Source organism: Saprolegnia parasitica, assembly GCF_000151545.1.
Source record: "Saprolegnia parasitica CBS 223.65 unplaced genomic scaffold supercont2.157, whole genome shotgun sequence".
In the NCBI taxonomy this organism is placed as follows: domain Eukaryota; phylum Oomycota; class Saprolegniomycetes; order Saprolegniales; family Saprolegniaceae; genus Saprolegnia; species Saprolegnia parasitica.
The window spans coordinates 27,261-46,811 of record NW_012156551.1 but is presented as its reverse complement, the minus strand read 5'-3'; the positions used below and the strand labels follow the sequence as shown (position 1 = coordinate 46,811).

At 56.4% G+C, this 19,551-nt stretch overlaps 9 protein-coding genes across 9 annotated transcripts; 5 read left to right on the top strand and 4 right to left on the bottom strand.

Moving 5' to 3' along the window:
• Positions 1–756: 756 nt before the first annotated feature.
• Positions 757–1,314, top strand: SPRG_15198 (hypothetical protein; the record flags this gene model as incomplete). The annotated part of the gene is made up of 3 exons (XM_012354356.1): positions 757–897; positions 930–962; positions 1,015–1,314. The coding sequence occupies 3 exons, from the start codon at positions 757–759 to the stop codon at positions 1,312–1,314; spliced, it is 474 nt and encodes a 157-aa protein (XP_012209746.1).
• A 457-nt stretch (positions 1,315–1,771) lies between these two features.
• Positions 1,772–2,260, top strand: SPRG_15197 (hypothetical protein; the record flags this gene model as incomplete). The annotated part of the gene is made up of 3 exons (XM_012354355.1): positions 1,772–1,989; positions 2,036–2,104; positions 2,152–2,260. 3 exons carry the CDS (start codon positions 1,772–1,774, stop codon positions 2,258–2,260), a joined length of 396 nt encoding a protein of 131 aa, XP_012209745.1.
• A 1,903-nt stretch (positions 2,261–4,163) lies between these two features.
• On the bottom strand, positions 4,164–5,486 carry SPRG_15195 (TKL protein kinase; the record flags this gene model as incomplete). Its single annotated transcript, XM_012354354.1, has 4 exons — positions 4,164–4,749; positions 4,802–4,977; positions 5,030–5,220; positions 5,269–5,486. 4 exons carry the CDS (start codon positions 5,484–5,486, stop codon positions 4,345–4,347), a joined length of 990 nt encoding a protein of 329 aa, XP_012209744.1. The 3' UTR covers positions 4,164–4,344.
• A 988-nt stretch (positions 5,487–6,474) lies between these two features.
• Positions 6,475–8,060, bottom strand: SPRG_15194 (hypothetical protein; the record flags this gene model as incomplete). Its single annotated transcript, XM_012354353.1, has 7 exons — positions 6,475–6,657; positions 6,703–6,807; positions 6,856–7,080; positions 7,129–7,194; positions 7,259–7,528; positions 7,582–7,691; positions 7,922–8,060. 7 exons carry the CDS (start codon positions 8,058–8,060, stop codon positions 6,475–6,477), a joined length of 1,098 nt encoding a protein of 365 aa, XP_012209743.1.
• Positions 8,061–9,225: 1,165 nt separating this feature from the next.
• On the top strand, positions 9,226–11,088 carry SPRG_15193 (hypothetical protein; the record flags this gene model as incomplete). Its single annotated transcript, XM_012354352.1, has 9 exons — positions 9,226–9,314; positions 9,501–9,750; positions 9,800–9,904; positions 9,953–10,052; positions 10,110–10,236; positions 10,284–10,308; positions 10,354–10,361; positions 10,416–10,674; positions 10,738–11,088. 9 exons carry the CDS (start codon positions 9,226–9,228, stop codon positions 11,086–11,088), a joined length of 1,314 nt encoding a protein of 437 aa, XP_012209742.1.
• A 2,095-nt stretch (positions 11,089–13,183) lies between these two features.
• Positions 13,184–14,170, top strand: SPRG_15192 (hypothetical protein; the record flags this gene model as incomplete). Its single annotated transcript, XM_012354351.1, has 7 exons — positions 13,184–13,260; positions 13,307–13,331; positions 13,390–13,397; positions 13,442–13,685; positions 13,735–13,839; positions 13,886–13,994; positions 14,046–14,170. The coding sequence occupies 7 exons, from the start codon at positions 13,184–13,186 to the stop codon at positions 14,168–14,170; spliced, it is 693 nt and encodes a 230-aa protein (XP_012209741.1).
• Positions 14,171–14,485: 315 nt separating this feature from the next.
• SPRG_15191 (hypothetical protein) lies at positions 14,486–14,894 on the top strand (the record flags this gene model as incomplete). Its single annotated transcript, XM_012354350.1, has 2 exons — positions 14,486–14,590; positions 14,640–14,894. The coding sequence occupies 2 exons, from the start codon at positions 14,486–14,488 to the stop codon at positions 14,892–14,894; spliced, it is 360 nt and encodes a 119-aa protein (XP_012209740.1).
• A 758-nt stretch (positions 14,895–15,652) lies between these two features.
• On the bottom strand, positions 15,653–16,560 carry SPRG_15190 (hypothetical protein). The gene is made up of 4 exons (XM_012354349.1): positions 16,470–16,560; positions 16,380–16,404; positions 16,060–16,332; positions 15,653–16,009 (listed from the first exon to the last, which is right to left on the bottom strand). Exons 1-4 carry the CDS (start codon positions 16,490–16,492, stop codon positions 15,668–15,670), a joined length of 663 nt encoding a protein of 220 aa, XP_012209739.1. The 5' UTR covers positions 16,493–16,560; the 3' UTR covers positions 15,653–15,667.
• A 39-nt stretch (positions 16,561–16,599) lies between these two features.
• Positions 16,600–17,550, bottom strand: SPRG_15189 (hypothetical protein; the record flags this gene model as incomplete). The annotated part of the gene is made up of 5 exons (XM_012354348.1): positions 17,362–17,550; positions 17,286–17,310; positions 16,973–17,236; positions 16,816–16,920; positions 16,600–16,755 (listed from the first exon to the last, which is right to left on the bottom strand). Exons 1-5 carry the CDS (start codon positions 17,442–17,444, stop codon positions 16,600–16,602), a joined length of 633 nt encoding a protein of 210 aa, XP_012209738.1. The 5' UTR covers positions 17,445–17,550.
• Positions 17,551–19,551: the final 2,001 nt, after the last annotated feature.

Here is a 19,551-nt window from a genome sequence, read left to right as displayed (position 1 = left end):
CACGGGGCGCGCGTCCCATGCGAGGCGCAATGCGAGATTGATGTCGAATTTGCTGACTACGAACTTCGAGTGTTATGGAATTATTTCATTTTAGACCAATGCCTGTGCGGCAGCACGTGCCTCATAATAAAAATCAGCCAATGCCTGTGCTCCTAGAATGAATTATAGCCAATGCCTATGTTCTCTATTCGACCCACAATCTACGAGATGCACAAAGAGCAGATGGCCCACAGAGGGTTGGGCGGGTTTTGATTGGCCTGTGTCGACAGGGACTCGGTATCCTGGCCGCGGATCAAGATCGAGCAATGATTTTGACCTCGTCTTGCGCCACGTATAACGGAATCTCGGCCATCGGCGAAACAACCGACTCCAACAAGTTTCTTAGGCGACCCCCTCTGTGTTTCTCACTGAATTACAGAAAATTTTAGAGCCAATATCTCAACCGCTATACTAACCATGTAAAAGACGTCGAGAAGTGCCGCACTGCTTGCTTTTTCCATGATCCACGCTCTCCACCGAGGAGCACAGTGGCAGGAGCTGGCAGCAGGTGAGCGGGCGCCCGCTGTATGCGGATGCCGGTCGTCGGTTATCCGGATGGACCACAACGGCCTCGGATTGGCCAAGATGTATGGCTCCAACACACGCAGGCGGCCGTACCGTACATTAATGCACGTACGTGTAAAAGAATGTACGGGATGTACCTTGCGAGGTATCAATTGTGGGAGGACCGCGCTTGGCCAGTGCAATTTCCAGACCATGCTCGCCCGAGTCCTCCGTTCGTCCACCGCTGTCGCTGGCCGCGCCGCCGGCCGTCGCGCCATCTCGACCTCCATGCCCCGCTTCGTCGAAGCGAGCGAAGAAGCCAAGGAGGTCACGGGCCTCACGCCCCGCGTCCAGGTCGCCTCGACACGATCGCGGACCTTTCCAAGATTGAAATCGCCGAGCTCGCCACGGCCATCCAGGTAATCCGGTCGCCGATGCGTCGCGGGCATGGAGGCTAAACCCTCACCGTAGGCCAAGTTTGACATTCCCGAGATGGGCTTTGCGGCTGGCGGCGGCGGCGGCGGCGCGGCGGCTGTCGAGGAAGTCAAGGAGGAGAAGACGTCGTTTGACGTCAAGCTCGTGAGCTTTGATGCCAAGAACAAGATCAAGGTCATCAAGGAAGTCCGTGCCATCACGGGCCTCGGCTTGAAGGAGGCGAAGGAGCTCGTCGAGGGCGTTCCCGCTGTCCTCAAGAAGGACCTCAAGAAGGCCGAAGCCGACGAGCTTTTGGCCAAGATCGCTGAAATGGGCGGCGTTGGCGAGCTCGAGTAAACACACGCATGCAGACCAAGTAGCTATAGAGATCGCCTCGGGATTAGGTATAACTAGACGAACACGACGTCCACTTAGTACATCGCACGGCTGCACAACCACTCGTCTGCGAGATGGCTCTTCTGGCAGCGGCCGGTCGGCCGTGCACAACGCCCCTCAACGCCGCCAGCTCGACCAGAGGTCACAAGCGCCGCAGGTCGCTGCTTGTCGCAAAGCTGGCAATCATGGTCCCTGGGCGCTGTCGACGAGTAGCATTCTCCATGGCCGATCTCGCGCCTGCGCGATGCGGCACAGCATGGTCCTTGGTTTCAAGTATCGTTGGCCTTGCCCATCGCATCGATCGGCGGGCTCGGTGGCCATGCGCTTTGACGGCCGCAAGCACCGAGGTGGCTTCTCTCTCACGGCCGTCATTTGTCCCACTCGAACTTAGCCGAAAGTCAGTTCGCCGCCGTCTAGCATGGCCGCAAGCATGGCCGCAGCGCCTTGTCCGTACAGCGGCCTTCCGAACGCGTCTCGGATCCTCGTTGCCGATGCGTACTGCGGTGCCGGGCAGGCCATGTGTCTCGTGAGCCCGGCGTGCGCGCTCGTCACCAGCTCGGGCCTCGACGACCGCCAGCGCACGGCCGCTGGCATCGACGCGGTCGGCAACATGACGCTGTACCCGTTCGATGCGCTGTACGTTCCTGCCTCGCCATGCACCAGGCAGCTGCATGCAGCGTAGGTACATTCTCAACACCTCGTCGCCGCTCAACACGACGTACATGCGCCTGCCCGACGCGCTGACCACGCTGTATGTTCTCGTCGTCGTGTCGTTGGCGACCTGCAGCGCATGCGTAGATGGCTAAGCAGCGCAGGCCTCCAGACGATCCCAGCGCCGCTGCCGTCCGAGCTGCTCACGCTGCAAGTGCCCTCGCTCTACATTCGCGGGCTGATGCGGCAAACGTAGCGGGCTACCAGACAACGAGCTCACGCAGCTCGAGAACCTCCCGACGGGCTTGATGGCACTGTACGACGACGACCATTGTTGCACCCAGATGCAGCATGTGGGGTGTCTAGGGACGTCTCGTACAACGACATTGAAACAATCCAGAACCAAGATTGGACGTCGATCAAGTACATGTATGACAAGCTCGATGCGTTGCGCTGGCAAAAAGTCCATCCTTGTATGTAGCGATCTCAGCGGCAACCGGCTCGTCTCGTTTAACTACGTCAACCTCACCAAGCCGCTCATCTACTTGTACTCACTCGATTCATGCGTGGTCGAAATTTGATGATTGGGACGTAGTGGTGTCGACGGCTGCAGTTTAAACTCGTTCGTGGCAACCGCTGCGACGTTTGACGCATTAAACGCACTTTCCATCGCTGCCAGCGCGACGGCCGCCAAAGGACTGTTTGCCACGACCCTCCCGCGTGTTGATGCTGGCAGCCAGTGGGCCTGCGACTCCATCGGTGGGCGCATGCGCAACCTCACGGCGAAAGTCTCGATCCCCGTCTGCATCACAGGTACTCACTCATCTTCGTGATGAAATGGGATCTCACACTAGCTCTACAAGTAGATTTACCCAGCAACCCCGCTGACGCCGACAGTATCCGTCATGGTCATCATGGTATGAAATCTCAGTGGACCATAGGTCATGCACTGCGTCTCGGTCTTTGGCTTGGGGCCGTCACACTCGTCTTCCTTGCAGCTCTCTTCTGGTGGTGTCGCAAGCGGCGACGCCAGCGGCAGAGTCCAGACATCGAGACGAACCCCAAGCCGACGCAGGTGTTTTACATTCTCAACAAAACGGTGGTCCGCCGATCGTCGTCGTCGTCGTCGTCGGTGTCGGTGTCGTTGATGGACGAGCGAGGTGTCGACTTGGATGTTGCCATTTTGACGCCCTACAAGATCGACTCAAGTACCTATGCGGTCTTCGGGGACGTGCCGATGGCTACCGGCAGCGACGTGGATGTCTGGCGTGGCCACTACCAAGGTGAGTCCGTCGTCATCAAGCGTCTTCGCGATCGCAGTCCCGAAACGGTCTACCGCTTTCTTCACGAACTACAGCTACTGACGCAGTACGTACTCTCTCCCCTTGCAATGGATCCACATGTCGATCGTGGCACTAGGGTCCAAGACAGCTACTACGTCGTGCGCCTCTATGGCGTGAGCTGGCGCCGACCCATCGACATGGAGTGCGTCATCGAGTACATGGACCAAGGCAATCTGCAGCTCGTCTTGCGATCGCGGCCGCGTCTCTCCTGGAGCCTCAAGACCCAATGCCTTGTGCATGTCGCAAGGGGCTTGCTCTGTCTCCATGAGAAAGACATTATTCACCGGGATTTGCAAGCGCGGCATGTCCTGCTCGACGCGACCCGCGGCGCCAAACTCTCAAATTTCGGCTGCTCGCACCAAGTCGACGCATCAGCCCTCACCAACGGCATTGGCACGTACCAGTGGATGGCCCCCGAGGTCATTATGAGCACCGACTACAGCGTCTCGGCCGACATTTACTCGTTTGGTACGTGCGCTGAATTTAGGGCTAGGGTACTGAGACATGTCTCGTGCAGGTGTGTTTTTAACCGAGCTATCGACACATGCGGTGCCGTACGCAAGCCTCATGGACCCAAGTACGCTCCGCCCGTACTCGCAGCAGTACATTATGACACAAGTGACGCTTGGCGCGCTCCGACCACGCCTACGGTCCGATACGACGCCGCCATGGGTCATCGAGGTGGCTCAGCGCTGCATGGCGTTCGAACCGTCCGAGCGCCCGACAACACTGGAGCTCTGTACCCTTTTAGAGCAGTACCTGCAATAGAGATTCCCCATTGATTATAGTTTATGGGTGTACGCATTGTCATCCTGTGTTGGTCAATAATACCTTTAATGTCCGATTAAACCTAACCCCGCATATGCCCAGGCTGGCGATCGTGGCCTTGGTGCGCCATGGCACGAGTGGCATTGAGAAATATTAGCTATAAAAGAAGAGAGGCTTTTGGCGAGACTACCACCAGAACGCAAGCACACAGTCCAGAGCCAGCGGGGCTTCAGTAGCGTCGTAGCCGCGGCGGCAGCACTTGAAGAAGCTCGGCTTCGCGCTTCTCGGCGACCGCCGACATGGGCAGTGGTTTTAACACCATATTGTACTCATCTGCGATCGTCTCGATGCGCGCGACGAGCTCGTCGGCGGTCGGGCGACAGGAAGGGTCCATGCGCAGGCAGTCGCGCGCCAGGGACAGAATCTCGGGCGGGCACAAGTTGGAGAAAGCAGGTGTCATGTGCTCTTCCGCGAGTGCGTGCGCCATCTTGAGCGTCAACATCGTCGCGTCATTCTCGTCTTCCTCGTCCTCATCATCATCACCGCAGTTGCGGAGTAACGACGCCATGTGCCGGTCCATGGTTGCCAGCAGCGCACCAAACGACCAGACATCGCTTTCGGGCACGTTGCAGTTCTAACAAAGTAAAATCATTGAAAAATACTTCAAAAAAGATACAAGGGCGCACCTCGAGGGCGATTTCAGGCGCAGCGTACGTGGCATTGGTTGCGACCTCGTCGACGTCTTCCGTGGCGTGGAGGCACTGGCCAAACTGGCAGAGCTTGGCGTGGTCGGCCCGCAAAAGAACGTTGCACGGATCCAAGTCGTGGTGGACAAACCCAAGGCGATGCAGATACGCGAGCCCTAATCCCTGCAGCGTCAAGACGCGCTTCCAAATGAATGGATTCATGCGTACCGAGCGCAATGTCGTAGAGCCATTGCAGTTTGGTGGGAAACCACGGCAGCGACGGGTGCGCCGCCAAGTAGTCCTCGAGGTTGCCGTCCTCCATAAACTCGAGCACGCAGCAGAGGTCGTTGCGCGCAGCGTCCATGGCCTCGCCTCGCCACGTCGCACCATGACACGTTACAATGCTCGGGTGCGCAAGCCTACAAGTTGCTTGTCAGCGATTTTGAAATGGAAAAAAGCCATCGTACCCCGACAGAAGGTGCGTCTCGCGCACCAAGTGCTCGCGGCTCGTGACGTTGGTGAAGCTGCGCTTAAGCGCGACCGGATTGTCGCGCAGCTCGCCCTTGCTCACGATAGCGTACGCGTTGCGGCCAATGTAGTCGCGTCCAACGTGGATCGGCGGCAGGTCGCGCAGGTTGCGGATAAAGCGCCGAAAGGTGCTGAGCTCAAACGCCGAGAGCTCCATGCGAAGGGCGAACGAAGCGTAAATGAGCGCCGATACAAACGCACGTGCGAAAGACACGCTTTCGTGTCAAGGATTCCGCTCGCCAGCCGGCGTGGAAAGTGCAACGTGGGTAAAATCGGCACCTTCAATTCGGCATTTGCATCCACAACCTGCGAGTGCATCGATCTGTGATTGATCAAGGAGGCGCCGCCACGTACAACAATAGAATGCGTTGAAGACCAGCCAAGATTTCGCACCAAAAGGTCAGACTTTGGAGCGCTCGGACGGCCCGAACGGGCAACGCGAGTGGCTCCTACGAGAGACAAGCGGTGCTTCTTTGTCCGTCGCACAAGAAGAAAGCAAGATTTCCTAAGGCTTTTCATCCCGCGGTCGCATGTCCCTCCCGACTTCAAGCTCGTGCACACGCCATCATGCATGGCAGAATGATCACAATCGTCCATAAAACACGGGCTACAGAACACCAAGGGTACCCTTGAGAACACGGACTTCACCTGTATCCTTTATTTTGTGCCTGGTACAGTGGTGTGGTATAATAGCACTTGAAATCCAAGTGGGAGTGTCCATGTCTACCACGCCTGGGTGCTTCAAATGCCGAATTTAATTTTGAGCTAAATTCGGCATATTCGGACCGTAGACAAACCTGAGCCTCCGTGGTACGACGCCAGTCCCGTCGACGGCATTGCCCTGGACTATGTCATTCGCTGTCACAGCCAGTCAGTCGTCATGGAAAGTTTGGCAGTAGCAACTGCGGTCACCTCTCTAGAGCGACCGAGCAACGCAAGGACGCGTTGGGTGCACCATCCTCCGTGGATCTCATGGAGCTCTTTGAAGAAGCCCTTGCAGAGATGGGACAACCGCCGGTCGTGGGAGTACTGTACCAGGTAGTGTTCAATTCTCTCGTGTCTGGCATCCAACTGAATACCTCGCCTCGTTTCATATTATTTTGGACTCATCGCAGTCTGTTGTTTGGTTGAAATTCATCGCTTAATCATGGCTGCTCGACGCGCTTGCGTTTGATCTCGGGTATCTTGGGGCAGTGCGACCGGTACGAGTGGAGCTGCTGGGTCCAGTTGGTCTCTGGTTCCCCAAGCTCCACGTCTTCCATGACAGTCGAGCTGTCCTTTTCCGGTGGTGGCGTCAAGAGTCCCTTGGATGCCATCGCTGCCAAGAGCTACAACACCATCCACACATGCTACACAGACAGGCAAAGGCCTACGCTGTCTTCTTTGGCGCGTAGAGCGGCGCCATCCACTTGCGTGTCGATCGTGAAGCGCGTGACCTCGGCGCTCTTGTCGTAGAACGTGTGCATGACCTGGCGCACCTACGCTCGCCAAAGACATAGCATTGCTATTGGATCTGATATCCGCACCATTTCAAGCTCGCCATCGAGCATCGTATCACGCTGTGCTTCGTACTTGGCGAAAATCCGAAACAAATGCAAGGTGGCAGCGTCCAGCGCGGTGCGGGCCGTCGCGACATTGGCATCGGCTCTCGAGAGCTCGGGTACACTGCGTTTGGCGCGGCGCATGGCGTGTGCACTCCGTTCAAAGCTGTCGTAGTCGAGCTTGAGCGCTTCGCGGTGCTGCATCGCAGGCTACAATAAAAGAGTCGTCGCGCCCTGTACTCGGATACTACCATGTACCTTGAACGACTCCATGGTGCGAATGTGAATGTCCACAAACTGAATCGCACCCGAGAGCACCGCGTCCTAGTACGCTTGTAGTGAGTTTTGCCAACAAGGAAGAATATTTCGACACACGAAATGCATGTACCGCATTGAAAAAGTGAGATTTGATCTCCTGCTTTTCGTTGATGGCACACATGGCGTGGCGAAAGGTCTCGGCCGCGACGCTTTGCCGCCCGACCGCCTCGGCGCTCGTGACACACCAGACGTCGACGCCCAGCTGCGCGCACGCGAGCGAGTACTGCGGCAGCACGGCCTTGTAGCGCGACAAGCTCCCGCGAATGTCCAGAATGCTCTTGAGCAACCCGAGGAAGCGATCTTTGGCTTTGATGTACACGTCGTCGGGTGTGGGCGTGGCCTACGCGATGCCTTAGCCACTCGAGCACTACTGTAGAACCATGAAAGGTATACCCGCCCGAACGAGACGAGCGTCTTTTGGAGCCATCGGCGCTGCCGATCGCGCAAGGACGGCGCCGCCACCGGATGACCAGCGCCTGACAAGTGAACCGTAAACATCTTCTCTGCCATCGCGGGACGAGCACGCTCGATGGTTGCTGCGTTGGCAATGGCAACGCCCGGTAGCTCGTGCGGGCTTCGAGGAGCGCGGACTGTTGTGCTTTGATCGGCAGTATCGATCTCAGGCGACGCGATGCATGGATCATCCATGCTTGCTGATGCGCTCGGGAGCGGCGGCTGCATTGGCTTGTCTTGGCCACGCAAGCTGGGCTCGCTGCGACCGCCGTCGGCGGACTGGGCGGCGGGGGTACATAGGCGTCGGCGGCTACCGACGGCGACGGCAGCAGAGACGGATCTGCGCCCTCGGCGCGCATCTTGAGCTCGACGTGCTCGCGGGGCATCCCCATCTTGAGGAGGCGGAGGTACTTGTCCATGGCAACAGCGCTGGCCGATTGCCACACTCGGCCTGTTGGCATCTAAAAATAGACACATCCGCATACGGTTTTCATATCCGGACATTCCAAAATGCGGCCACTGTGTTGACAATAGTGTAGTCACTGGTAAGATAATCTATAGCACATTAGTTTGGGATAATCCAACAATGACAGATTCCCATTGATCACGAGTTTGACGTCGTCTACACGATTACGACAACAAATGACCTAACGTCCGCCAAAGCGGCGTCCATCCGGTGGCTTGTATCAATATTGACACGGTGCACATGGTGGCTGTCCACAGCGGGGCGGACGAAGGCGTATCGCATCACACTACAAAGGGCCCGTTGACATCGCACTCTGTCTACGCCCGAATCTCATGCTCCATGCCGGAGCCCCATTCTGGGACCCCGTCAACGTTCTGGTGGATTGCGATATGGCCCGGACGAGCCGGATACTGAGATATGGAACACGTGGCAGTGCCTCGCACTTGGCAATTGTTGAGCTCGAACGAAAGGAATCTCTCCACTGTCTTTTGGACGATAGAGTGAATTGATCCAATCCGGTGGACGAGATCTTGCTGAACCCTCGGATCGCGGAGCCGCAACTCTGTGGGCCAGCTTGGTCTCGCGTTTGTTTGAATGACGTCTGGTCAGCGGGAGAAACTCCTTTGATCCACGTCTCGTTTTGACGTTTCAAAGGAGTCGCTCGGCCGTTCCGCTGCGGAACAACCGATTTAAAAAATAAAATGGTCAATGTTGACACATTTTAATACATGTGGGGCAAACCCTATTTCCCATTTTCCCACTTTACATGGAAAAACCCAACGATCACGCAAGATTGCGTGAGCGTAACGGCCCGCGCTCGGTGCGCTGTGTAGCCATCGCACACGAGACGATGCCACGGCGCTACGTGATGCCGACCACGTGGGCCTCGACGCACCCGTGTGCATGAAGACTGCTTGTTGACATTTCACAAAGGATCGCCATGGCCCCATCGATCGAGCGTGCGGTAAAACCCATATCATTCTGGTGTTTTACACTGGGACCAACCTACCTTGATCCCATTTCCGATCGCGGCAAATGGATTAAAAATGGTCAAAATTAAATCCCGCGTCGTGGCCAAATCTGTCGGACCCAACAAGTTGTCATAGCGAGTGGCGTCGATGGCTCTGCGGACGCTGCCCGAGCGCCTCTTCTGCACCTTCCAGGCGTGCGCGATCTGCGGCCTCCTCTTCGCGAGCAGCTACCAGCGGTACGAGCCTCCTCCTCTTCGCCTTCTCGCCTCACAGCGTGCCACGCGATCGCAGCCACAACAAACCCGACGGCCAAAAGGTACCCTGCGCCAATGCACCGTTGCCTCACAGCGCAGTAGGTCATCAAGTACGACCTCCAACCACCAGTAGTAGTCTCGATGGCAGCGGCTCACCGCGCGATGCAGGTGCTTTCCGCATTGCTGCCCGCAGCACACGACCCGACGATCGTGCGGCACGTCGCTCGTCGTGCAGGTGGGCGGCGAGTACAACGCCGAAGAAGCGGCGACGTTTGAAGCCTTTGGACGCTTTGAGAGCTCGTCGACGACCGAGCTCGCGATCGGGTGCCCGCTCGAGGTGGTCGACGGCGACCTCCGGCAACCCGGCAACATGCGGGGCATGTGGATGCGGTGCCATCGCGACGCTCGCGCGTCCATCGTACGCAGCAAGCACCCCATCTGTGTCAAGAGATCCTTTCTTTTCGTAGCCGGTCACGTTTTTCGTCAACCGCAATGCGCTCGAGGACGAGTGGCATTATGGATGGAAGGGCAGCGCGAGCAAGGTCGATCGCGCCGCAACGCACGTGCTTACGGTACAGTCTACACGAGAGATGACAATATGATCTCTATTGGAGTATTAGGTATACATCCGTCGCGCGACCGACAACGTAGTCGTGGGCCTCGCACGCAGCTCGCCGTTCACCATCTCGTCTGCGCGCCGCGCGGTCGAAAGCCGCACCAGTGCGTCTCGTTTGTCGTTTAGAAGGTATGTTTATGCTACCTTGCGCTGCTGCGTAGCACGGCTCAAGGCCATGGCGACCGAGACAGACGAGCCGGTGCGACTGCTGCCGACGACCGGCGTGTCGGCGTTCGAGTTCCAGGGGTGTGACTGTCCTGGCGATCTCTTTCGCACGGTGTACTCGCGGTGGGTGCAACCCTACCCCTGATTCCCTTCCCTACACTTTTTCTTAGCGGCAACAAGACCAACGGCCGCAAGGTACGACTTATTCTTCGTTGGATTTGAATCGACGAGTTGTTGTAGGAGCTCCGGTACGCAACGTGGACGATGATCGCAAGACGATGTGGATATCGATGCTGGTGTAGCTGCTTTCCGCACTGCTGTGGTGGCCACGCGACGCAATCCATGTGCGGTGGGCCGATTCATATCCACGTGGCCTTTTTGAACGCGGCGCCCGTGCACCAGTACGCGGTGTACGCTCGGTTTGAAGAGCTGCCGATGAAGGAACTCGAAGTGGCGATGGAGATGCCACTCCGGTACCTCGAGGCCAACACGATTCGACCGAATGCGATGCAGTCCGAGTGGTTTCTCGGGGTCCCCGCGGGCGCACCCCTGCTATTTCCGGTACGTTTCTTTCCTCCCTGGCGTACTACTTGATTCATGGACACTATATTTCTGCTGGTGTAGTCGAGCGAGGTGTATGTTCTCAACGCCAACAAGCGATCCAAGCACTTTTGGCCGTACAGCTGGAAGGGCAGTGCGAGCTTGACCAAGCGCGCGACGCGCCACGTGCTCCGCGTGTACCTCTTCCAGTTGCACCACGCCGAGGCCCGCGACGGCGTCGACGTCCTCGCGCGCATTATAGGCACGCTCCAGTCGCCGGCGTTTCAAGTCGAGTCGCAACGCAGCTCGGCGCTCGAGCACCGGACCACCGTGCTGCTCAAGGTACCCCGGAAGCGCGTCCTCGAGAGCCCGCAAAGCAACACACCCAACGACGACGACGATGAGAACGAACTCGACGAGATCGACACCGCCTAAGTCGTCTAATCGCAGCCCGTGCGCCTTGTACATCAACAACACAACAGGACATATTGCTGGTGGTGGCGAGGCATGGGCGGTCGACGTCTGCTCTGCATGGGTTGTCTCGACTGCCAACAATCCATTTGAATTTCGACCGGCAGTAGCGCAGTGTGTCAAAACCACGCGTGTGTAGAGGCTCCTGAAACGCTGCTTCAACGTCCATGTACTGTACGGTACCAGCCAAAGTATGCACCTTGCACGAGTGCTCGGAGACGACAAAAGGTATTCCAAGGTACACATATGTCTATCTTTTTAAGCAGGCAACTTGGCGCGAAGGTTTCTGTCATGCCAGTATAAGAGCTCTCGATGGTCACTCGGTGCGACATGAAGATCGGGTTGCAACTACAATTTTCAACATGTCGAATGCTGCCTTGCAGAACCCAGCGCCGGAGGATCTGACGCGTGCGGCGATGTACGTAGCGCCCTTTTTAGATGTGACGATTCGAGTACGTGCCATGGACTGGACGAAGTGGTCTCGCGGCGCGCCACTGGAAGTGGTCGTGGGAACATCGGAGCTCTCTTGCCACATGAGTTCTCACACACGAATAGGTCTCTGCTGTTGAGGCTCTACCATTTCTGCAAGTTGGTAAGGAATGCATGGACCGCTAACATACGGTAGGAAATCAGAATGCCACCATGCGTTGCTCAAGCGAGGTAGGTGAACCCTACCCCTCGAGTCCGAAGAGCTGTGTTCGAAAAGGAACGTGGCACAGAACGTGATTATGTCGCTGGAAGATCCACAGCAACTACAATAACGGCACTAACTCTAGTACACCGAATTTGTCTACCTAGTGGTGCTTCGCGCGGTCAAGCATCGCGCCCATTTGCACGGGCTCGACAGAGCCGACCACGCGTGCCTCTTCTGCCCCGCGCACGAGACGTGTCATCACTTCCTCGTAGACTGCGACTTCATCAAGGACGTGTGGACCACGCTTCACGCGGTCACCGACCCCTAAGGCGTGGTCTTGCCGTCGACGCTCAGGCTACCTCGTCTCGATGGCCAAGACGGTCTCTAACATGCACTAAGCCGCGTTCCGCTACCTCCGACCCGTGCTCCACGCCTGCGTCTGGTCCAAGGTTTGGTGAGTCCGGAACGATCGCGGCTTTCGCGCAGACCTATCATTGCCAAGTCCATGGACGATTGCTGTCAAGGCGGCGCGTGTCGCTCAACTGCACTCGCCCCGTTTAAGAGACCGAGCAGCCCGATCTCCTTTGGCTTCTCTGGCTTCACGCGCAGCGCGAGTGGCTGCACCGGCATCTAGTCCGCGAGTCGCGCTCCAGGCTTTGTCGGCCTACCATCCCTCAACCTAGTGTACACAGCGGGGAAGTCCGAGATGGTTATCTAGTTAATCCAGTTCAAGGTTATCTACTATTTCAATAGACGACCCATTTCAACAACAACGACAACGACAACAACAACAAAACTGGACGACGGTACGACCGCCTGAAAAGATCTGAGCTCTACTTCCTTCAGGTGATGCATCATTTTCTTTCGTAGTAGCCCGTCACATGGCCACGCGAGATATCGAGATCACAAGAAAACATTATGGTACTTGCATGCAATTGATCGTCCTGCTAGATCGCTACAGTCGACCATTCAAGAAGGGCTACTAGCCTGTAGCATCATGCACTCGAGTGTACAAAGGCAGGCGAGACACCAACCAAACCAAAAAGTGGCCTCGCACCACGCAGCTCGAACGGCGCTTTTCAGCGAAATCGACAGCGAAAACAAGTCGTTTATCGTCGTTGGAGCTGCGAATGCACCGATTCGTTGCGAGTTCAAACCCGCCACGCCGCCGTGGTCCCATAAATGTACAAAATTACCGCTCGTCGACACGGGGCGTCGTCAGCATTGCTGCTGACTGGATTCGTCCATTGCATTGTATTATTATTGCATTTGGGTTTTTGGGACAAACCTCCGATCACACGGCGCATCGTGCACAAAAGTGGGTTTTACATCGTGTAAATCCCATACAAAGCCACCGATGGTTCCAACAACTTGTCCTTTGAACTGCAGTCAGTAAAACAGCTCGCGGGCGTCCCTACAAGCAGCATGGCCGATGACGTCGTCGCTTGCAGCTACCGCCTCTGCGCGGTGTGCGGCCAGCTCTTCCACGACAGCTACATCCGGTACGATCCCAACCTGATGAGTTTGCACTTGCTACAACGCCTGCAGGTCCAACAAGCCCGACGGCTCCAAAGTACTACACACCGCCGAGATGAGCGACGCCCCATATGTACCTTCTCGTGTCTGCGTAGGTCCTCAAGTACGCAACCATCTTGACGGCGGTCGACCGACTGGATGCTCTAGGTGCTTTCCGCACTGTTGCCCCGAGCACTCGCGCCGCCGGTCGTGCGGCACACACCTCGAGCTCCTCGTGCACAGCGACAGCGCCGACATCTGCGTCTTTGCGCGGTTCGAGGCCTCGCTGTTCACGGCCACGCTCGCCCTCGGCGACTCCGTCCCGTTCCTCGCCGGCAACGTTCGCACCAAGGAGCACACGCGCGGCGAGTGGATTGCCTGCCATCGCGACGCGAGCGAAACGCCGACGATGGTGCGTCGACCATAATCGATGACGATAGATGATGTGATGATATGCGCAGCCCGTGGTCTGCATTATCAACCGTAATGCACTCGAGGCCGAGTGGGCGTACGGGTGGACGGGCAGCGCGCGCGTTGTCGACCGCCAGTCCACCCACCATCTTGTGGTTTGTTGTCTTCATCCACTACAATACTATCGAAGCGATTGTGTAGACCTATGTGTTTCGGTGCAGCCTCGAGACACCGCGCCTTGTTGTCATCGGCGTCGCTCGATCGCCGCCGTTTACCATCACGTCGGCTCGCCGCGCGTCGGCCGCAGCCAGTACGCACGCTGCTCGTCATCGGCGAGGACGACACCAAGGAGCGCGCGTAGGTGTCGCGTGGGACGACCTCGAAGCGTCGAATGCCCTCTCGCCTTCGTCGGGACTAACGGCATTTGACTTTGCGCCGTGCAGCTGCGGCACCCACGACCTCTTTTCGGCGACGTACTACCGGTAGCCACCTTTGAGAGCTGTCGCTTGCAGCATGAGCTTACAATGGATGCATAGATCCAATACTGCAGGGCGGGCCAAGGTGAGACACAATCCTGGACCCTACCCTATTACCCGGGACTTGACACGACCGGATCGTAGGAGCTGCGGTACGCTCGACGCGTGCAGGTATTTGAGAAGGGTATTTATCGAGCGTAGATGCTTCCCGCACTGCTGTCCGTCGCACGCACCACACTCCATGTGTGGTGGCACCCTTCGACTCTGCGCCACTTTTAATTCCGGCGCGCCCGTCCACCGGTACCGTGTGTTTGGCCGATTTGAGATGCTTTTGGCGCCGCCTCTTGACCTCGCCTTGGAGCTACGACGCGATGCCTTGGACGCGGACTGGCTCGAGGCCGAGCTGGAGCCATCGCCCGTCTGCTTTGCCGTACAGTGCCTTCTACGTCGATCCATTTTCAGTGCGCTCATACACGTAGACAAAGGCCCTCTTTGTCTTCAACCAAGCCGCAGAGACGAGAACGCGCAAGATGCACCGCTGGCCGTATGGCTGGAAAGGCTCCGCGAGCCTCAGCGCGCGCGCCACGCGCCACGTCTTTCGGGCCTACGCCGTTGCTCTGCATCAGGCGGAATCCAGCGTCGGTGTCGATGTGATCGCTGTCATCGTCGGTATGGCACAGTCGCGTTCGTTCCAGATCGAATCCCATCGCAGCAAGAAGGCAGCGACGTACTAGTTTTTATTCTCGATGGAGCAACGCGAGAGAGAGATATCGAACGAGACGCTCGTCTGCTGTGTATAAGCATCATCCACGTCTCTTTTTTCCAGTTGACAGACGACTTTCCGTGTGGCTGTTGACGACGGCGTGCCTCCTTCTACCACTAGACTGTCCAAGCGTTCGAGACGCCGCGTGTGTGCCACGTTTCCAACGATCATTGGCGCATTATCAAGACCCATCGCAATTGGATTCGTGGGACCCGCATCCTTTTTGACCAATCCAGCGTCTTTTTTCGAGCATATCAAGCAAATCGAGCGCTCTTGATTATGTAACGGCTCGAATAGACAAGCAGATCACGCAATCCCGTGCCACCCATCGCGTCGTGATGTCGTGCCCTTGCTGTCGTCTGTACGTAAGCTGTCGAAGCCGCTAGGCGGGCGTAGCTCGGGCATCTTGGGCGCCATTGCGCCTGCACCTTGGGCTGCGAGCTTGGGCTGCGAGGACGGCGCTCCATACTGTAGAGCTACAGTGTTCGAGGTGGCTGGACTGGGATCTCGTCCGTCCGTTCTGGCACCGACCACATCAACGACCTTGCTAGAACTCTGCTCGCCAAGCCGCTCACAGGATGGCGTCATGAGGTCAGCGTTGGCGGTGGCAGCTGGTGGCGGCGACAATCGCGCTAATGTGGTATAGCTGCAGCGCAACAAAGAACACGGTGTGCATCGACCGGGACGCAGGAGGGTACAAGAAACCGAGCTTAGAGACACGTAAGAATGCTGGACACGAGCAGCCTAGCACGTAGGGCCTTGCTGTTCGTTGAAGCGGAAGCGCTTGGCGCGCGCGTCGTCGTCGTCGAGGGGCATGGGCGGCAGCTTTGGGTTGTTCTTGGAGCCGGCGCCGACGCTCTGGTAGTTGTTGCAGCGGTAGCTGATCAAGTGGAAGCTCGGCGACTGCACGAGCGCAATGACCTTGAGGTCGATCGGCATCTCGACGCTTTCTTCGCGGAGCCGCTTCTCGAAGAGGTACACGACGAAGAGGTGGCGCAGCTTGCGCTTCTCCTTGGCCGCCGACCCGTGCCAGTTGTACGGCCAGTAGTGCTTGGCCGCGTCGTTGAACGTAAACTCGACAAAGTTCTAGAGACGGCATCCTCATAACATCCAGCGCCGGCCACGAGAGAGCGTACCGGGTAGCACACGCGCGACGGGGACCGCGCCCCGAGGAACCAGTCGCCGAGCGAGTTGTGCGTCCTGGGCACGCCGTCTTCGAGCGCCTGCATCGAGACGATGTGGCCGAGCTCAAACGTCTGCTCGCCCACGACTTCAAACCGACCATAGGCCGCAAAATAGTGCACGGGCAGCTGGTTGCGCATCGAGAGGTCGCAGTGGACGACGATCTTGCCGCCGCAGCTACTGTGGAGCGTGTGGCGCGGGCAGCAGTGCGGGAAGCAGCGCAGCTCCTACGCCACTGCGTTAAACAGCTCGAACGAGTGCGAGCGGTGTGTACCTTGCGCCCGTTGGTTTTGTTGCAGCTACAATCGAAAAAGACGCACCGTGAGCCCTCGCTGGAACGAATGTCTGCAGTAGAGAGTCTTACCGAATGTACTTGTCCTTGAACATGGGCTCCACCTTGCACTCGCAAGCGACAATGTGGCAGTTCTCAATGCCGCCCGACGAGAGCACTCGCATCTCGGGCTGCGCGACGGCTTCCGGCGCTACGAGGCTCCTTAGCAGACGCGAAAGCAGCGCCTTGTACCTTCGGTCACCTCGGGCTGGATGGACCGGCGAAACGAGGCGAGTGTGAACGGCGTCGAGATGGCACAGCCGACCACGACCAAGTAGCGCTGCGAGATGGAGTCTTGGACGTTTTGGAAAATGTACGACTAGCGAGAGGAGTAGGGAGATGAGGATGTCGTCGTCGGACGAGAGAGAGGCGTTCGCACCTTGAGGACATGCGACGTCTGGCGCAGGATCTTGCTCGCGCTGCCCTTCCAGTTGTAGTGCCACTCGTCCTGGAGCGCATTGCGGTTGACGACGTAAATCATGGGCTACACCATGTATCGAGGCGTGAGAAGAAGCTTGGCGAAGGTCGGGGATTACATTTTGGGCCTTGAGGTCCGGGTGGTTCTGGATCCACTCGCCGAGCAAGTTGCCTTGGCGGCGCAAGCCTTGCTGGATCGTCGCGTGCTCGATGCGGTCGCCGGGCACGAGGCCCGTGTCGGTCGAGCACTCGAAGCGCGAGTACGACTCGAGCGACGACTGCTCGCCGGTCGTCATCTCGCCATGGACGTGTACGACGAGGTGCGTGCCGCAGCTTCGGCGGTTCGTGTGCTGCGGGCAGCAGTGCGGGAAGCATCGCAGCACCTACCGCGGAGCATGAGGCGCGATCGTCGGCGACGTCTCGTGGCCGTACCTTTTGGCCGTCGGGCTTGTTGTTCCTACGACGACGACGACGCTGCATGAGAGGTAGCGAGGAGGCGACGACGTACCGCCAGTAGCTCGGGCCGAAGAGCTGGCCGCAGATGGCGCAGGACTGGAACTCGCAGCGGAGGCGGTCGGGCAGCGCGGCCATCGCTCTTGGTGGTCTCCGGAAAAAGGGGAATATGGAGCCTTCGACAACTTTTACTGCGTTGGACGAAACAGCCGCGCAGGAATTGGAAGCATGAATTTGTATGGTGTGACAAGTGCTCCACGTGGGTCCGGCGGCCAGTGATTGGTGGACCACGCAGGACACTACCTTCCAAACTTTATCGTCCGGATACGGAAAATGACTGGCGTTTTCGCCTTCGCCAACAGATCGCACTGACGGCCGCGAAGGGGCGCTGTCACCCGACACGTCAACGCCTCCAGGGAGAGCCGACGACGATGGGACGCGCGGGCCGAGGCGTCGCTATGCGCATCGACGCCCGTGCGCCATGGCCGTCGCTGCAGATGGTACAGGACCTGGGTGCTGTGCGGCCAGACGCTGCAAGCTTGCCAAAATTGGACAGGCGGTATAACTTTGTAGAGGTCGGCGACCATCGAATCTGGGAGTGGGGCGCACGTGGCGTGGGAGATGTGGCCGCAGCGGTTCGGACCAGAAATCCCCCACCAATCAAACGTTGGGTGTATGCATCAACGATTCACCATTGGCCAAAATTAATCAACGTCATTTGCCGCCGCAATATCATCCAATCGTATGGCACAACTTCGAGCGACTTCGATGAACGACCCACTGTCACACACCTTTTACCAATAACATACTCAACACTATAAACGACATACAACATAATGGTGTTAATACACTATATACAGAATCTATTCACACTATATTGAAATTTTCTACACACTATAAACTGATCTCTCGTCTTATAGCGTGAGACTTCAACCGGAGTCAGTTATCCGGCTTGCGCAAAGGTGGTGCTGCAGTGCACGCCTTCCATAAAACGAGGTCCAAAACCTTCTTATACAAAACTCTATATAGGTGTATTTCAAAGAAATGAGCCTGTAAATCGACGTTTTAGTCCAAGGCGAATAGCATACTCGGATTTTAAGAATGCGTAAAATTGACGAAATGCATGGAGGTAAAAGAAAACCGCTTCAAACAGACGATGCAAAGGGCAGAGGGCCACTTTGCTACAGGGAACAGCCATCTTTCTATTACATTGGAAATAATATTTCTTCGTTTTTGTGATGTAATAATATCATTATATCATTCAGATATATTATTGTACAATCTCCTTTTTATATACTACTCCGTCCCATATTACTTTGCGTTTTCAACTTTGAGTGACCGTGAAAATCGAATTTTGCGAGTTAGGACTCATTCAAACCTGCGTTCGAAAGCGCTTGATTTCCTCTATCAATAGATATGGCTGGAGTATAAATTGTGGCGCTCTAAGGCATGCATCTTGAGCGTCAAAAACGGTCACTCGATTGATTTTGAAAATCATTTACCGGGCTTGGTGTTTGTAGCAGGAATTGGACAAAATAAATGTACTTTTATTCCTCTTGTCCGGATAACATACAAACACTATATCATGTCTTCAAAAATCAAAAATATATATATTATTACTGTGACTTTCTACCAATCACGGCCGCGTATTTTTTGAAAGCAAATCACGTACGACCTCTCCTAGCAGGGCCATGGGGCCAAAACGGAAAGTAATATGGGACGGAGTAGTACTACATTAAAGTATAAACAAGTATTTGGAGAACTATGAAATTATAAAGCACCTAAAAGAACTAGAACACATCCGAATATGCAAGACGAGCTGGCGCGTTCTGGCTTGCTCGCATCGATTTGTTGTTGCACGCCCATGATTTACATTGAATAAACACAAAAGAAGGCAAAACACTGACAAATGGATGCGCAAAAATCACGAAAGAATTCCCACAGATCGCCAATGAGCCGTCACGATTTTACGGCCAGGAATCAAATTTATGGGTCAAGGAATCACGCGTGCATTCATAAATCACGAATAAAACAAACAAATCGCAAAATACTAAACGACGACGAATTGGGGCCTGTATACCCGCGATTACGTGCCGTTTTGCATCTGCAAACCTCGAGGCGTCTCCGTGTCGAGCCAGCTATTTGTTTGCATTTGATTTGCCATTTTATGTATTTATCGCCTTTTTTACGCGTCGTAGGAGCGCTCTACGAGCCACAAACAACTCTTGGTATAGTTTGTTTCGTG

Coding starts and splice junctions, on each gene's coding strand:
- SPRG_15190 (XM_012354349.1), bottom strand. CDS start 16,492: ATGTTCAAGGACAAGTACATTCG. Junction 16,405..16,469: donor TTCAAGGACAAGTACATTCG/GTAAGACTCTCT, acceptor TTTCGATTGTAG/CTGCAACAAAACCAACGGGC. Junction 16,010..16,059: donor CGTCGCGCGTGTGCTACCCG/GTACGCTCTCTC, acceptor TGCCGTCTCTAG/AACTTTGTCGAGTTTACGTT.